This window comes from Arvicola amphibius, chromosome 4 (assembly GCF_903992535.2).
Source record: "Arvicola amphibius chromosome 4, mArvAmp1.2, whole genome shotgun sequence".
Classification (NCBI taxonomy): domain Eukaryota; kingdom Metazoa; phylum Chordata; class Mammalia; order Rodentia; family Cricetidae; genus Arvicola; species Arvicola amphibius.
The window spans coordinates 50,031,720-50,049,217 of NC_052050.1; the positions used below are offsets into that span (position 1 = coordinate 50,031,720).

The following is a 17,498-nucleotide window of genomic DNA, read 5'->3' on the forward strand; positions in this document are numbered from 1 at the left end:
AATGTAATCACATTATAATTAATAAAAACCCTTTAACTCAGTGAGGATACTGTTTCTTTAAACCAAGTAGTACTGTATACACGAGGACTTTAAGCCATCCGTGCATCGGCAAGCCTTTAGCACTATTCTCGCAATTTGTATTTACTTTTAAATTCTTAATCATGAACACAATCATGAAAGAAAATAGCAAAGACCTCGAGGGCAAATTCATAATGACTACAAAGTGGTAGACGAGTGTGAAAAGTCCAGTTCTTTTGGATACGTCTGTAAGTCACTCACAAACATTCCTTGAAAGCATTGTGACTTAGGAACCACATGAGTTACATAGCTGCAGCTGGTGAGTAGTACACAAGCACACTTCTGAGTTCTGCACCACTTTAAAGCTGTTTGGGATTAACAACCTGTTCTGCAGGCTGCTTTGCTTCTCCAGATAGGAAAGAAATTTCAACTCCAAGAATGAAGTAGATACTAAACTAAGTTTCCTCAGCTTCACTGTAAGCATGCTCACTTACACCAAAGGTCTAAACTGTAAAACAAACATACAAAGATCTGTAAACCACCACCATTTTAAATGTGACACTTGTATGCCTCTAAGGCAGGCTGAAAATAAGCAGATTTATACATGTGTACTAGATGTCAGACATAGCTTGTTTTATTAATATTTTTTCCACTGATCCAGTAACTAAAACACTTGGAAAGGGTAGATGGTGCCAGTTCTCCTTTGCCATGGTACCTGTGGGCCAAGGAAGTTTATCCCAGTGTGCAGAGAAAGTGCATCCAAGGTTTCTTGTGCTTTTTTCCTTTAAATTCAACTTCCAATATATATATCGCCTCAGCCAAGTATTCAGATTCTCCTAATTTTGTTGAATTCTTTGTTTGCCATGGTCCTATAATTCTCAGGCAAGTTTCAGTAACATTTAAGGTCCTCCAATGCAGATGAAATGATAGAAAGAAAAATATATACCGAGCAAGGGAAATACAGTCAATAGCCAATGGCCTGCTCTCACACTTCATATTTTAATATAAAATACTCATACAGCACACTATACCTCTCTGCTAGCTGAACACTGCTACTGATGAGCCCTAGAAAACAGAAAAACAAAAACACCTCTCTCCCAGTTTGTATGAACCGAAAATGTAATTCCAAACATTATGGGGAAGTTGCTTTCATGTCAGGAAATGTGTTCCGGAATCCACGCTGGAGAAAGCAGGCAAGGAAACAGCACTTTTCTGGCACCAATCTGATCCCACACCCGTTGGAATCGAGTCCGGTGTCCCGTTAGTGTTCCCTCTGAAACATCTGCTGGCTGTCCCTGCGCACAGCAGCCTTCTCCCTCCAGACCTGCATTTCTCCAGTCTTCCCTTTGCTGTGACGTCTTCCATTAAGAGTTAAATAATAATTAATGTTATTCTAAAGATGAGTTAAAAACCCAAAATGCAGGTTACAATCCTGCTACCAGGGTGTCATGTCTCAGGGAGCTGGTTAATGTCTGTCAATTTGGTATCATTCAGAATTGCCCGGATTCTCTCCAAGGAGTCTGCTTGCCGGATCCTCTCTAACTGCACCTGGAGAAACAATGTGGCAATGAGTGCAAGTGGCGCCTGCCTATGTCCCTATTTGATCACTCTAGTCGACATTCCGCAGATTAATTCACCAGATTACGTTCTTTGAAGAAAAGAGGAAGAAAAAAAACATACTTTTAAAATTCACCAAATTCATCAATCTATATAACAGATTGGTATCCTGCCCCTCCAGTGCCCCCTCCAATGCCTACCCCACTTATACTTAAGGCAAAAACTGGCAAGGTAGAAGGGAAAGGAGAAGGGGGCCAAATCTGTAACAGACCAAGCTTGTGCTTGAGTGATAAGCAGATATTTGACGTAGTGGCAGAGGCAATCAGAGATCTCCAGCTACACTGGTGCCCCCTCCACCATGGCAGTTCCCCAAACCCCTCACCTGAAGAGTCTGAGAAAGTTTTACAAAATCTCTCTGGACTTGTTCACTGACATCTAATTCTGTCTGTAACCTCTGAGCTTTGTTCTTCTCTTCAAACATGAGCTGTTCAACAGTAGCCTAAAAAATAAAAGTTTTGAGAGAAGATTAATGCCAAAGAGACAGATTTCCTAAAATTACTTAGGAAGTTTAGTTACTGACTACAGGGAACTTGTCAACTTTTCTTTTTTCTTTTTCGTACTAAGGATTGAACCCAGGACCATAGCTTGTTAGGCAAGTACCCTGCACCATTAAGCTATATCCCCAACTCTTCCTACTAGTAGAGCAGAGACCTAAGTGATGCCTTCATATTCCAGTAATCTTTTATCTTTATTAATTAATTTTTTCATTTTTTACATCCCAACTGCAGCTCTCACTTCTCCCACTCCTCTGTCCCCCTTCTCCTCCTCTACCTCTGTTCAGAAAGGGGCAGGCCTCCCATGGATGCCAACAAAAGCATGGCATATCACACTGAAGTAGAACTAAGCTCCTCTCCTAGCATTAAGGCTGAGCAGGGCAACCCGGCATTAGGAACAAGTTCCCAAAGGCAGCCAAAGTGTTAGGGACAGACCCCGTTCCAACTGCTAGGAGTCCCACAAGTAGACCAAGCCACACGACCATCACATCTGCAGGCTCCCTACTCTCATAGTCTGAGCTCCATGAACAAGCCAGTTGCTTCTATGAGTTCCCTTGTGATGACCCTGACCACCCTGACTCATACATTCCTAATCATTAATACTTTTTAATTACATTTTTATTTTTCTACTGATTGGGTACGTGTGTGTGTGTGCGTGCGTGTGTGTGTGTGCATGCTACAGCACAGAAATGATCACAGGACAAGTTTCTGGAGTCAGCTCTCTTTTCACCATGTGGGCCCCAAGGATTAAACTCAGGCTTGGCCGCCTGTACCTCTAGCTGCCTCACTGGTTCCCACTTTTATTTAAGACAAGGTCTCCTGTAGCCCGAACTAGCCCCTGAACCTGCCCTATTGTAGCTGAAAATGAACTTCAATCTCTGATCCACCTGCCTCTATCTTTCTTGTAAGATTACAGATTGTGCCAACACACCCAGTTTTCTGCAGTGCCAGGCAAACGCTCTACCAGCTGAGCTTTATCCTCACTCCCAGTACCTCTTCTACATTTGTGTGTGGAGTAGGGTGGCTAGGGAAGCACTCACAGAGGACAATCAGGAGAACAACCTTACGCGAGAGCTGGTTCTCTCCTCGCACTATGTAAGCCCCAAGGATCAAATGCCAGTTATCCAGCTTGGCAGCAAGCACCTCTACCTGCTGATCTGTTTCCCCAACCCATTCTCTCTTTCCATAGGGCAACAGTGCCAGTTACTTGCTCTTGGTATGAAACCAGGATAAGAAATGTATTCGAAGATCAGCAGCTGTCATAGTAACATGGACAGAGACTTAAAAGGGAATTTCCTCTGAAAATTACTAGGATCAAACACTGAATTAATATGGGCCATTCAGCCTCAGCAACCTCCAGCCTTCCTTACTGAAAATCATGGGAGCCGTTTTCTAAAACCAAGAATCTACTGACCGCCAACACAGCTCATTAAAACCATGTCTAGGCAATATCCGCCATAAGCACCCACGTGCATTTTTATTCTATACAAACTCAAGATAATCTGGAAATCTGCTTCAAGGCAGTCTTAGCATTTGATACAGGGATGGAATGGAGTAACGTTTTCCAAATAGTCGCTCCTCCTTCCATCTCTGGGGGCTGACCCTCACATAGGCTAGGCAAGCAGTCTACCATTAGACTATATCGAGTCCCTACTCCACCTTTTCCATCCTTTTTTACACCTTTTCAAATTTTTTTTTTAAAAACACTCCAACTAAGTTGCCAAAGGTGGCCTTAAGCTACCTGGTAGCCTTTTTAAGGCCTCTGAACTAGCAATCTTCCTGCCTTGGCCTCCAGTAACAGGAACTGCAGGCAGGCCTACACCCATCTCAGAGAAATGCTTCCAGCAGAACACTGTCCAAGTTAGGCTCGATATATGTTTATTGCATTTTGTACATATAAGTGGTTGTTTGTATATGTGTGTGTGCCAAAAAAGTATGTCAAATCTGGAAGTGGAATTACAGACTGTTGTGAGCCACCACTGTGTGCTGGGAACTGAATGCTAGTCCAGTGCAAAAGTAGCCAGTGCTCTTAACCACTAAGCCCCTTTGTTTTTTGTAATTTTTGTTTGCTTGAGAAAGGGCCTCACTAGGTAGATCAGACTGGCCTTGAACTCACAGAGATCTACCTACCTCTGCTTTCCTAGTGCTGGGATTAAAGGTCTGCGCTGCCATACCTTAGCCTTGTTTTTTAAATTAAATGACCGATAAACATAATTACCTTAGCAGCAGTTTCCTTCTTCAACTGTTCCTCTAAATTACCCTTTATTTCTTGGAGACTCTCAAGTTGTTGTGACTTCTCTCTTAATATAGATTCCAACTGTGAAAAGGGAATCAAAAGGGAAAACTGAAACTCACAGAAATTCTGAAGGTCTCGCAGCACTACTGAGATGAGTCTGCAACCCAGAGTGCTGTGCCCAGACTCAGGTTTGCTCTTGGCTGTGCCTGGAATGCTCTTCTAAAGCTTCAGAGTATAGGTTCTTCTTGTTCTTTTTTTTTTTTTTTTTTTTTTAATTTTTTTGGTTTTTCGAGACAGGGTTTCTCTGTGGCTTTGGAGCCTGTCCTGGAACTAGCTCTTGTAGACCAGGCTGGTCTCGAACTCACAGAGATCCGCCTGCCTCTGCCTCCCGAGTGCTGGGATTAAAGGCGTGCGCCACCACCGCCCGGCTTTTTTTTTTTTTTTAATTTTTTTGGTTTTTCGAGACAGGGTTTCTCTGTGGCTTTGGAACCTTCTTCTTGTTCTTCCAAACCTGGTCTTTACCTCTGTATTAGGTATCTATCATGTTCTAATTCTAAGGCCTGAAACTGAGAAGTCAGGAGAAACAGACAGGGAAATAACTAATGCATATCAATATAAAGGGAGCAGCATTTGATTCAGGGAGAAAATTTAGACAGTATTTTCTAGAAAAAATGATGGCTGACTTTTACTTTTAGCATTGGGGATTGCACCTGGGTCTCAGAGGCTAGGCAAGCACGCGATCACTCATCTCCACCCCCAACTCCTTTGGAAACAGGATCTTGCTTTGCTTTTTTTGTTGTTGTTCAGGCTGGTTTTGAGCTCTGTAGCCTAGTCAGGCCTTGAACCTGAGGTTTTTCTGTTTCCTCTCTCTGCACTGCCAGCATGGATTAACATTTTCACAGGGGAAAGAAAGGGTGACAAGGTAAAGAAAGTAAAGAGATGGTCTAAAAACAGAATGTCTGCCTTGCCCAAGGACTGTGAGCTCTGGCCGCCTGCAGCAGTGTGGGACTGTGAGACCTCTGCACTAAGGACTTGTCCTCAGCTGCTGAAGACTTCAAAAAGACTGAGACAGCCTGGCTCCAGTGCAGAGAGGAACTGGAACCGGCTCCGGCCCAGAGGTCTCCTAGGAAAGAAGTCAGGCTGTGACAGCAGGCCACTGAAAAGTCACATCTCAGAACTGGGGTGTGGCACACAGGTACAATACAAATGAATTCAATTCCCAGAACCACCAAAAAAAGTAAAAAGGAAAGTCTGAACCCAAACTGGCAGGGGAGGAACAACGCAGCACAGGAGCCTGGCATTCTCTTTTTCAGTGCTAGGAAAGCGCTCTTCTACTGAACTACACTCCAGGTCTGAGCGCTGGTCATCTCTAGTGTGCCCCAGAGACCTCTAGCAGACTGTGGGAGAGACTGCCGGGGAGGTCAAGTGGAGGGCAGCACTCTTTCAAGAACTTTGGAAAAATAATGACTTAGCAGAGTAGTATAATTCAAGGAGAAACTTTGTTTTGTTTTTTTCGTTTGAAAGGCCATCTTCCTATGTACCTCAGGCTGGCCTCAAACTTGAATCCTCAGCTTCTTGAGTGCTAGGATTACAGATGTGTGTCCCACATCCATCTCATTTTTTCCCTCTTAATGGGAAACAGCTGGGCGATTATGTACACAATGGGAAGATCAATCAAGAGGTAGACGTTCAAAGCTAGCGAACACTGAGGCCAGCGAAAGCACCTATCACATTACATTATGGTGAGAAACAGATCATCATTTCATCTCAAAGAGATGGCTGATAATAAAGTAGGAGGGGCTACAAGCTAACGACTGAGCAGTGAAGGCTTAGATGAAAGCGACTAAAGAGCTACTGTGAAGAACGCAAGAGACATACACAGCTCAGGACAAATCACCACATGCATCAGTCATGGAGGACCACGCCAGGCTACCCATTCTGTTCCCACAGGCAGAAGTTTCTTAAAAGCAGGGACTATGCCTCAGCTATCTTCATTTCTTTGTTCTAGCACAGGATTTAATAAGCAACCAGCGTGTTGACAGAATTAATTTTAAACTTGTGACTCACCTGTCCCTTTTCAACCTTTATTCTTTCTAATTCAGCTTTTAGACTAGAAATGGAAGCTAGGACAAAAGGGAGAAATATTAGCAATCATTTATTATTTTTATCATTTTTTCCCCTTAAAATGTCCCCAAAGGAGTCAGAGATACACTATAAAGGAAACTGCTCTCTCTCAAACTGTCCCAGAGAACTGACCTTATAACCAAGCTCAGGGAAAGGTCAACTACACATGCACACTTTGTGGCAACCTAAATTTCTACCTAGTGTCCTGTAAGAAAGCAATGTTGTTAGCAATAAAGTTCTGTAAGGAAATGCTGCCCATCTGACCCTGTCACCCAGTGGCCTTTGGCTCCATTACCATCAGAGCTCAGAAAGAATGTGGGGGAGGGCACTCACAGCCACGTTCATCTGAACACCTAGGACAAGTTCTATCCTATACTCCTGCATTCCACACCCACGGTCATGTTACGCTCAGGGTTATTTACTGTTTGTTAGTTTGCTCTTTGAGATAGGGTCTCCTGCAGTCCTGGCTAGCCTTCAACGTCTTCTGATCGCCCTGTACCCAGGCAAGGACTATACCAACTAAGCTACACCCCCAGTCCCCAAGCGACATTTTCTTCTCACCTATTTCCTCCTTGCAGTTCTCTATTTCCAGCTGTAGAGTCTCTTCGAGGTTTTCTTTTAAACACTGTTCTGCTTGGATCTGCTCTTTTAGGAATAGTATTTCAGCCTTTAGCTTCTCCTCCATGTGGTCTGCTGCCGTCCGCACATGAATGATGTTCTCGCGGTATTTTAACACCAGTTCCCGGAGCACCTGCATTCAGTGCACAGACATTACTGGATTTGTGAAGGTGAGAAAAACTGGAGATTTGTTCCACATGATTCAAATATTTAGACCGTGACTGTCGATGACCACACAGTGTTCTGAAAGCACATATCTTTGCATATTAACATCTAACATGGCTGGAAAATTGTATTGTGAACTATTTTCCCCACAAAGCTGTTTTATGTGCAGAAAAAAAAAATGTTATATAACTTTCCATGCAAATTCGCTAGGAAGAATAACTTCATGAAGATAAAAAGAAAAAACTCAGGAACAAGTGTAAACTCAGGATAAAATACATTGAACTTACCTGTTCACACAGTCAAACTCTCACAGAAAATCTCCTTAGGCAAAGTACTGTATCAGGAAGTAATGACCCACTTACCCCACAAAGAAAGGCTTTCTAAGGTGACAAGCTTATATGCTTCCCACCAGTGTGTTTTGTTGAGAGAGGCTGGCCTCAACTCACAGAACTACCTGTCTTTGCCTCCAAGTGCTGGGATTACAAGCATATGCCACCACACCTGGCTTTTTTCCCCAAAAACTTTAAATCTCCTAGAAATGTAATCATATCCTAAAGCAAAGCCAAATTGGTATTCCCAAATAGCTTCCTAATTAATTACATTTACCTAGATTTTGGGGGATGGGGCTTGTGTATGTTGCACCAGCTGGCCTGGACTAGTTTCAGATTCATGAACTCTTGCCTCAAGTCTCTAGAGTGTTGGGATTACAGGCAAGCACCACCATGTTCATCTTAGATAGCTTTTAAATCAAGGAATAAAAATTCTCTAGAGAACAGAACACAGAAACTTTCCAGCAAAAAAGGAAAGTTTTACCAGAGATGAAGGTGGTGGTGACATCATTTAAAGTTCACGACAAAGGCACAAGTCTCCCAAGTCTTCTGTATCAGTAGTTACCAGTTAAGAAAGGATCAAGAGCGTTCCTGAGAGTGCAGGCCGGGCGAGCCTGTGTGATGGGGCATGGTCAACAACTGCGTCTTTAAAAGCGGAACACAACACAACCACTGTGGTGACGTCAGCATGTGCACAGATGTGCACAGAGGAAAGCCACACAGAACCTAACTCTGATAGGATTTAGGGAAAGACAAGACTACAAGAAACTTAAAAAAAATAAATTTATGTTTCACTTGAATATTTTATTTGAGACAGAGTCTCACGTGTAGTGCAAACTGGCCTTACTATGTAGTACTAGCGCCTCAGACACAGCAGTCCTCCTGCCCCAGCCTCCCAAGTGTTGGGATTAAAAGGCCAAGTCACTATACCAACTCATATTTAATTTCCAAATAATTATAAACAACAATTTTCATTCGTTATTTTATGCTTACACACATATGTATACAGGCCCTGGATTATGGCATGTGTAAGGTGACAGATCTCCTTCCAGCACATGTGTGTCCTAGGGACTCTGTCTGGCAGACTTGGCAGCAGGCAGCCCTTACTTACTAAGGCTTCTCACCAGCCCAGATTTTATTTTTTTTTTCTTTTTTAATATTTATTTATTATTTATACAGTATTCTGTCTGTGTATGCCTGAAGGTCAGAAGAGGGCACCAGACCTCATTACAGATGGTTGTGAGCCACCATGTGGTTGCTGAGAATTGAACTGCTGAGCCATCTCTCCAGCTCACCAGCCCAGATTTAAAAAAAAAAAAAAAAGGAGGAGGAGGAGGAGAAGAAGAAGAAGAAGGCTGGTGACCTCTGCAGCCGCAAAAGGCTAAGTTCATTCTCAATTATCTCTGAGCTTTCTTTTAGTGGACGCACATGAATCCACACCTGTGCCACAACATTTTGGTGACCAATGTGGGGTTGAAGGATGACAAAGGACCCGCTTAAGAAGGACAGAGAATCCTACTACTTTGAGAACTGGAAGGACAAGCACCCTCAGTGTAAGGAGGCTCAAGGATCGGCAGGGTCAGGGGAAAGTTCCCATCTCAGGAACAATGGTCTGTGCAGTTATTAAAACGCCTGTTAAAGGAGGTGGAGTGAAAGTGAAGGACAGGCGGAGCAGAGCTTTCGGGGTTAATTACCTGGCACTGCCACTGGCTTCAGGCAACTCCTCACACTAACTGAAACCGAATGTATGGAAGCAGGTGATGAGAGCTTTGCAGAGAGCTCAGCAGAGAGGAGAGCCGCACCATTACACAGCTGCTCTTTATGTAGTTTAGTATCAAACGCTCGGGAGCTGCTGCAGAGTGGGAGTCACTTAAAGCTGTATCTGAAGCAGAAATGGCAAGCAAGGCAGGAGAGAAGACTGTGCCTTCACAGGCTGACAGGAAGGCTGTTTCAGAGGAAAGCCAGGACACAGGAGGTGACTCTCCTCCATCTTCATCAGATAAAACAGAAATTAGACAGTCTGAGAGGTTAACTGCACATTTAAAAATCCAAGGGCTCCTGAGACAAAAATAAAAAAGGAAAAAGGAAACTTCCCAATAAAGAAAAGGGAAACTAAGGAGATAGAAAGGGGAATCTTCCCAGTAGAAAAAAGAGGAGGAAAAATTAAAAGAAAAAATTTCCCAATAGAAGAAAGGGAAATTCCCCTCCCCCGCCACCTCTCACTTAATCTTTAAAGATGGACTCACTACTAGCCCGGGTTGGCCAGAAACTAAAGGCCCACCTTTTAAAAGGGAACACAGTGAATGTGCACAGGAGGTTGTTGGGGCAGCTGGCCCAATCCCTGCGTTCAGGGGCGTGGCTGCCCTAGGGGAGAAAGGTACCTTTATAAAGAACCGGGTTGGGGATAGACACCCCTGTTTTTTCCCCGCGTCACCCTCTGCTTCGCTGGAGCCTTGGCTTTGTAAGTTCCCTTATTCTCCTTTTATTAAAACTGATTTATTCTAAAAGGACTATTTTTGGTTATTTCCAAATTCCTCCGACCACCACTACACTTGGCGCCCAACGTGGGGCAGAACCCCGGGGGCATTAGCCACCGGGGACCACTCTTACCCCACAGTCTGCTGCAGTCAGCAGATTTCTACTCACAATTCGCAGGCGGGCTGACCCGGCTTACTTTTAATTCAGCGGATTGAGCCGGGCCACGCACCTTTTTTTTTATTCCCATGCCTCCATACGGAGACCGGCCGCGTGGCCTCCTCTGCTGCTGCCCGCCTGGCCTGCAGCTCTGCTCTGCTCTGCTCTGCTCAGGAGCTGTTTGCCTGCGCTTGCTTCGGCTGAGAACGCAGGTCCTCTGATTTCTCCAAGCCCGTTCAGAGCCCTGCCCCGCGGTATCACCGCATGCCGGTCCAGAGCTCCGGACCCCGCTGCTGCCCCGCCGCTCCAGCTCCGTCTGTCACAAGAGAGCCCGGGGCACCCCCCACCTTCTGCCTGTATCCTAGTGTGGGAAATCAACCGCTGGCGCTGATCTGAGCCGCTGCCTCCGTTTCTCCAGCTGCTGCGAGCTCTGCGTGCCCTGGTCCAGGACGCCATCTTTGGTTTCCCCAAAACACGTGAACCTAGGTGCACTGCACCATCTACTCGCAGACAATGGTAATTACAGGTAATTTTTCTTTTGTTTGAAATTAAACATTCAGATTGAAGATGTCTGATAATATCACTGTTAAAGGATTCTATAATTTGTTTAATTACACGATGACTGAATTTTGGAGTGATACAGATGTGGTTTCCTTTGGCTGGATATTTATAGGGCTTGGTATCTTCTTTATTTTTATTTTTTTCATTACAACGTGGTTGGAAGATAGAAAAGTGATAGAGTCCTTACAGGCAGGAGTTTAAAAACTAAACAAGGACATAACTGGTTTGGAAAATAACTTCCGCCACACTAATAAACAGTTTGAAGAGACGGTTGCAGCTCTCGAGGAAAGGAATAGTAGAGCTTCCTCTGAGATGGCTTTGTCAATTGAGAAAAATATGCAAGAGATTTATAAACGGCTTAAAGCTCTCGAGGAGAAGTTTGAATCTCGTGAGGAAAGGAATAACAGATCTTTCCCTGAGATGGCTTTATCACTTGAGAGGAAAATACAAGATATGGAGGCAGGAACAGCTGATTTGAATCATAAATTGCAGTCCCTGTCGGTAGGAACTGCAACATTATCTGAGAAGATTCGAACCGTTAAATGTATTAACAAAACTTTATCAAAGGGCTATGAAAGATTACTGGACAGAATTTCGATATAAGATGGCACCATTCATGCCATAAAAATTCTGTCCAAGGATGAGACGTTATCGGTGTTGGACAAACTTCATACCTTTGAATCCTCTATGAAAGCCTTGGAACATAATACTGGGCAGGAGATTGAGGCATTGCAGAAGGCAATGATAAATAGATTTGAAAAGATTAAGGAAATTATAGACTCTCATGAACAGGAGCAAATAGTACAAAAGAAAGTCCCAACCCCATCGATAAATAGAACTCTCCGGGATAGCTTTAACAAAACTCTGCCTATTTTTCCAGTGATAATCACAGAAAGGGTGACTGGTTCTAAAAACCCTAAGGTCACCAAAGAATATACATGGGAACCCATCCGTATAAATGATCTAAAAGAAATTAAACAAGCTGTTATGAGTTTTGGGATACATAGCTCCTTTGTTAAGGAGATGCTAAAGTCTTGGTCAATAAGTATGAACCCAACACCAAGGGACTGGCTGGACCTAGTATCGGCGATTCTAGAGAACAGATCTCAATTAAGCTGGAAGTGTATGTTCAAACAAGAGGTTAGGCTTTTAGAACAGCAGAAAAGATCAAAGGGAGTTGACATCACCCTAGATCAAATTCTGGGTGAAGGACTTTATTCTGATCCTCTAGAACAAGCTAATTATGATGAACACACTTTATCCATATGTACTACCGCAGCCTTAAAGGCTTGGGACAGGGTTCAAGACCCAAGACAGAGAACGGAATCATGTATCAGAGTTAAACAGGGTCCGAGAGAACCATTTGTTGACTTTTTACATAGACTAACTAAAGCTGTACAAATAGGGATATCTGACCCAGAAGCAAGGCAGGTAATAATTGAGTCCTTGGCTTATGAGAATGCCAATGTAGAGTACAAAAGGATTTTGACGCCTCTAAAGATCAGACCAGCACCTCTGGAGGAATGGGTCTTACATACAATGAATATTGAATCGGCTGATTTTAACACGGAGACCTGGGTAGAAGAAGCCATTGCCAACGGTAAAAGGAGACATCAAAATACCAAATGTTTTAATTGTGGCAGAATGGGACATATGAAACAGAATTGCAGACAAAGGATTTACAGAAATAATAATGCCTCTTCCAGGAATAACAGGAATAGGAGGCCTCAGCCTTCAGGTTTATGTAGGAGATGTGGAAAAGGTAGACATTGGGACAGTGAATGCAGATCGTCAAGAGATAGGCAAGGAAATCCGCTGCAAGTGGGAAACGCCATGGGGGGCCTCTCGCAGGCCCCCATGGCGAATGTGGTCCAGTCATTTCCCGTTACAACGGAGAACATGCCTTGTCAGGACAATTAGAAAACCCCATGTCTGCTGTTAGAAGCAAAAACGGCCTGAAAGATGAATTACGTGTATTTTGGCAAACTTCTATAAGTGATCAAAGACCGAAGTTAAGAGTGTGTGTAAATGGCATTTTCATTACTGGCCTGCTGGACACAGGAGCGGATGTTAGTATCATTACTCCAGAATCTTGGCATCCGTATTGGCCTCTACAGGATGTAAATGTTCGGCTCTTGGGAATTGGAACCCTATCTCGAGTAAGACAAAGCACGAGATGGGTTAAATGCATAGGACCAGAAGGACAAATAGGAAAATTAAGGCCATATGTAGCTAATATTGCAGTAAATTTATGGGGTCGTGACCTATTGCAGCAATGGAATATTCAAATTAAGATTCCTGCTGCCTCTAGAGCATATATTGCTGAGGAAAACATCAAAAGGTATTACAGATGGCGAAAACCAGCCATTCGGGCTGTACAAGAACACAAACCAAAGGATGCCCCTCCAGAATCACCAACGGCCCTACCTCTAAAATGGTTGACTGAGAAACCGATATGGACAAAACAATGGCCTTTATCTGAGGAAAAGTTGTAAGCTTTAGAACAGCTAGTACAAGAGCAATTGGATGCTCAGCATATAGAAGAATCTACCAGCCCTTGAAATTCTCCTGTATTTCTCCTGTTAAGAAAAAAATCTGGTAAATGGAGAATGGTGACAGATCTCAGAGCTATTAACAAGGTTATTCAGCCTATGGGCTCTCTGCAATCTGGACTTCCTCTGCCTTCTTTATTACCAAAAGGATGGCCTCTCGTAGTTATTGATTTGAAGGACTGTTTCTTCACCATACCTTTACAAGAAAAAGATAGAGAAAAATTTGCCTTCACAGTGCCTACTTATAATAACTCTCAACCTACCAAGAGATACCAGTGGACGGTCCTCCCACAGGGCATGTTGAACTCTCCCACCCTGTGCCAATACTTTGTAAATCAACCATTGCAAATAATACGCAAGCTGTTTCCCAAGTCTATTATCTATCATTACATGGATGATATTTTATTGTCTGATTCAAACATGGATACCTTAGAAAGACTGTTTAAAGAGGTAAAAATAGTTCTACCTGAATGGGGATTGCAGATTGCTCCTAAAAAAATTCAGAGAAGAGATTCTGTTGATTATCTAGGTTATAGAATAGGCTTGCAAAAAATTAAGACACAAAAGGCACAAATTAGGAGAGATCAACTATGGACTTATAATGACTTTCAAAGGTTGTTGGGAGACATTTCCAGCCTTCGACCGGCTGTTGGGATAACACCTGATATCATAATTCACTTAAACAAAACCTTAGATGGGGAAAGAGACTTAAACAGTCCCAGAGAATTGACAGCTGAAACAAAAAAAGAACTGACAATGGTTAAAGAAAGATTACAGGAAGCACATGTGGATAGGGTGAATCCAGAACTCAGTTGTATTCTCGTCATATTGCCTTCAAAAATTTCTCCTACAGAAATTTTAATGCAAAGAGATGATATTATCTTAGAGTGGATCTTTCTACCCCATAAGGCAAGTAAGAAAATAAAAACCTATGTGGAGAAGGTTTCTAAACTAATCATAAAAGGCAAATTGAGACTTCGTCAACGAGCAGACATGGACCCAGCAGAAATCATAGTGCCTTTCACCGCTGATGAGATAAAAAAAATTATGGGAAGATAATGAACCATGGCAAAGAGCTTGTGCTAACTTTTTAGGAGAAATTAATAACAACTATCCAAAAAGCAAAAGGCTTAACTTTATAAAGAGAACTTCTTGGATTCTTCCTCGAATTGTCCATGATGCTCCAATAACTGGAGCCCGCACGTTTTATACTGATGCTAATAAATCAGGGAAGGCAGGCTACAAATCAGAAGACTTGAGTAAGGTGGAACAAAGTCCTTATGATTCTGTCCAAAAGGCAGAGTTATTTGCCATTCTTATGGTGCTAAGGGATTTTAAGGAACCTCTTAACATTATTACTGACTCACAATATGCAAAAAGAGTTATCTTACATAATGAAACTGCTGAATTCATACCTGATGATACTGAACTAACCTTATTGTTTATCCAGGTACAAGAAATGATCAGGAACAGACTTTGCCCTATGTATATAACACACATTCGATCCCATACGGGTCTGCCAGGTCCTTTAGCACAAGGTAATACAGATATTGATCAGTTATTGATTGGTAGTGTGCTGCAGGCTTCCAAATTTCATGAAAAGCATCATATCAACAGCAAAGGCTTAAAGAAAGAGTTTTCTATTACATGGCAACAAGCTAAGGAGATTGTAAAAAAATGCCCTACTTGCTCTTTCTATAACCAAGCACCACTGCCTGCAGGGACTAATCCAAAGGGCACTAAAAGGAATAAAATCTGGCAGATGGATGTGTTCCACTTCACAGAATTTTAAAAATTAAAATATGTACACCATACCATTGACACTTATTCAGGCTTCCAATGGGCAACTGCTTTAAGCTCAGAAAAGGCCGATTCAGTAATCACTCACTTGTTAAAAGTTATGGCCATCATGGGTATACCTGCACAAATAAAGACGGATAATGGTCCAGCTTATGTCTCTAGGAAAATAAAACGGTTTTTTGCTTATTACAACATTAAGCATGCTACAGGTATACCCTACAATCCTACAGGTCAAGCAGTCATTGAGAGATCAAATAGGACTATAAAGGATATGTTAAACAAACAAAAGGGGTGGAAAATACCCCCAGAAATAGATTACATAATGCTTTACTAACCTTAAATTTTCTCAACGCTAATGAGAAGGGGACAACGGCTGCAAAAAGACACTGGATAATGAAAAAGTCTGCTAAATTAAATCAACCAGTTTATTTCAAGGATGTGCTGACCTCACAGTGAAAGCCAGGGGATGTGCTGCGTTGGAAAAGGGGTTTTGCTCTTGTCTCCACAGGAGAAAAAAAATCGTGGATACCATCAAAGTTAATAAAAGTTCGGTTTAAAGAGGAAAAGTCCCTTGAAAAAAAAATAACAATTCATACACAAGGATGGTAAACATACTGATGGTAAGAGACCTATAGTTTGGGGGCAGGGTTCTTTTCTTATCTCCACAGAAAGACGCTCACCTTCAAAGGATCTGAGGGACCTTGGATATCTTAAATACTGATGGATGGAAACCAATTGCAACCCATCAAGGATCAGCATTAACATTGGGTAAGCTCCGTGAGTATGAAAAACAATTTTGTAAATGTGTGTCAATATGCATTTCTTTATAAATATTTAGAGCTGGTTTCTTGGAGTTGGACTCTGGCCCAGTCCCTCTCCAATTCCAAGCTTGTTTATAAAAGATTTCTCAGAGTTTCTGTCTCAGGTCAGGAGTCATGTTATGAGACAGAATAATAACAATAATGTTAATAATGGTACCAATATATTTACCTTCTTTGCCTTCCCTCATATCTATGTCTGTCTTTAATGCACCTTTCATTGGAGATATGCACGTATATGTCTGTATGTGTCTTTGTAGATAATGCTTACCTTTCTCGCAACAAACAATAAATTTTTTCTTCAGTAATCTTTACAGTTTCCAGGATAAAGACGGGGCCCCACAACATCAACTCCAACTAGTTATTATGACGTCATGTTTTTGTAGCGCTAATATTTGGCCTGTTTTTTGGTACCAATTGCACAAAACACTTTTAAATAGTGCACATTTTTGACAACATTCTGGCCGGATTTCCTCAAAATATTCAGAGGCTAGACACATTTTTCCTAGATGAAATGTTACCCTGGGTATTTTACCATCATTTGCTTTCACAGGACCCCCTGAGAAAAAAAGTCGCCCCTATGTCAGCTGGAAGCAATCTTAGATGACGACGCCCCCCTCCCAACAAAGTTTACCCTCAGGTTTAGGGACACTAATTGGTGGCTGGTATAGGGTTGAGGGGTTGAGGAAGGCTTTATATGGACTCAGGGGTATAAACTATGTATATGTATATATTCATCTCAAAAAAAGGGGGGAGGGATTAACTGGTGGTCTGAAGGAATAATTGATTTTTGTGAGTTATTGTTTTTTGAAAACTATATGGGTGTTGATTCTTGTATATTGATATATTGAACATTGTATGAGAGTATGATCCTACCTCTGTTTGAAACAAGTGTTATATTTAGATATATACCATATTGCAATGTACATCCCTACCTCTGATATTATTTATATAATGACATTGTTTACTATATTGCAATGTACATTTCTACCTCAGATATTATTTATGTAATGACCCTGTTTACATTTGGAAATCATTGTCTTCATTTACTGCACAGTTGTCTATTCTATTAGTCATACAGTTAGATAAGTGTTGAGAATTATATGTTTGTCATATTTAGATTTAGGATAATCAGGTTTTTTAGACACATAGAGGTTGTATTTAGTATAGATAGCATAATCTTCGACCTCTTTGAAGAGCTGTAGAACATGGCCTTTAATCTAACCTAGAGTTTTGTATTTATGAGACACAATCACTCCTGGCAACAATGCTCTACTCCCGAGAGAACGTTGAGCACCAAAGACACTCCACTGGGAGTTTGTCTTCTTCTTGGCAGAACTGGCCTTTGGGCAAAGAAAAGCCCATACCTCCACTACTGACTAAGCTACAAAATATCCATAAGTGGATAAAACAGAATTGTCTTATCTTGCCAAGATAGGATAGGATAGTTCTACTAAAGGTTCCTTGCCATTGTATAATGGTATGTCAGGTTATATCAGGCCTCAGCCAAAGTTGGTTGCCTCAACATTGCT

General features: G+C 42.1%; 1 protein-coding gene across 1 annotated transcript in view; it reads right to left on the reverse strand.

The window, feature by feature from the left end:
* Nucleotides 1–630: 630 nt before the first annotated feature.
* The window catches only part of Rabep1 (rabaptin, RAB GTPase binding effector protein 1), a 113,102-nt gene continuing 96,234 nt past the window's right edge, over nucleotides 631–17,498 (reverse strand). Inside the window, exons 14-18 of the mRNA XM_038327748.2 lie at nucleotides 7,051–7,240; nucleotides 6,433–6,488; nucleotides 4,348–4,446; nucleotides 1,958–2,074; nucleotides 631–1,566 (exon numbers count right to left, since the gene is read on the reverse strand). Of these exons, the coding sequence (XP_038183676.1) occupies nucleotides 1,465–1,566; nucleotides 1,958–2,074; nucleotides 4,348–4,446; nucleotides 6,433–6,488; nucleotides 7,051–7,240 (564 nt within the window). The 3' untranslated portion in view covers nucleotides 631–1,464. The remainder of the gene's footprint in view (nucleotides 1,567–1,957; nucleotides 2,075–4,347; nucleotides 4,447–6,432; nucleotides 6,489–7,050; nucleotides 7,241–17,498) is intronic.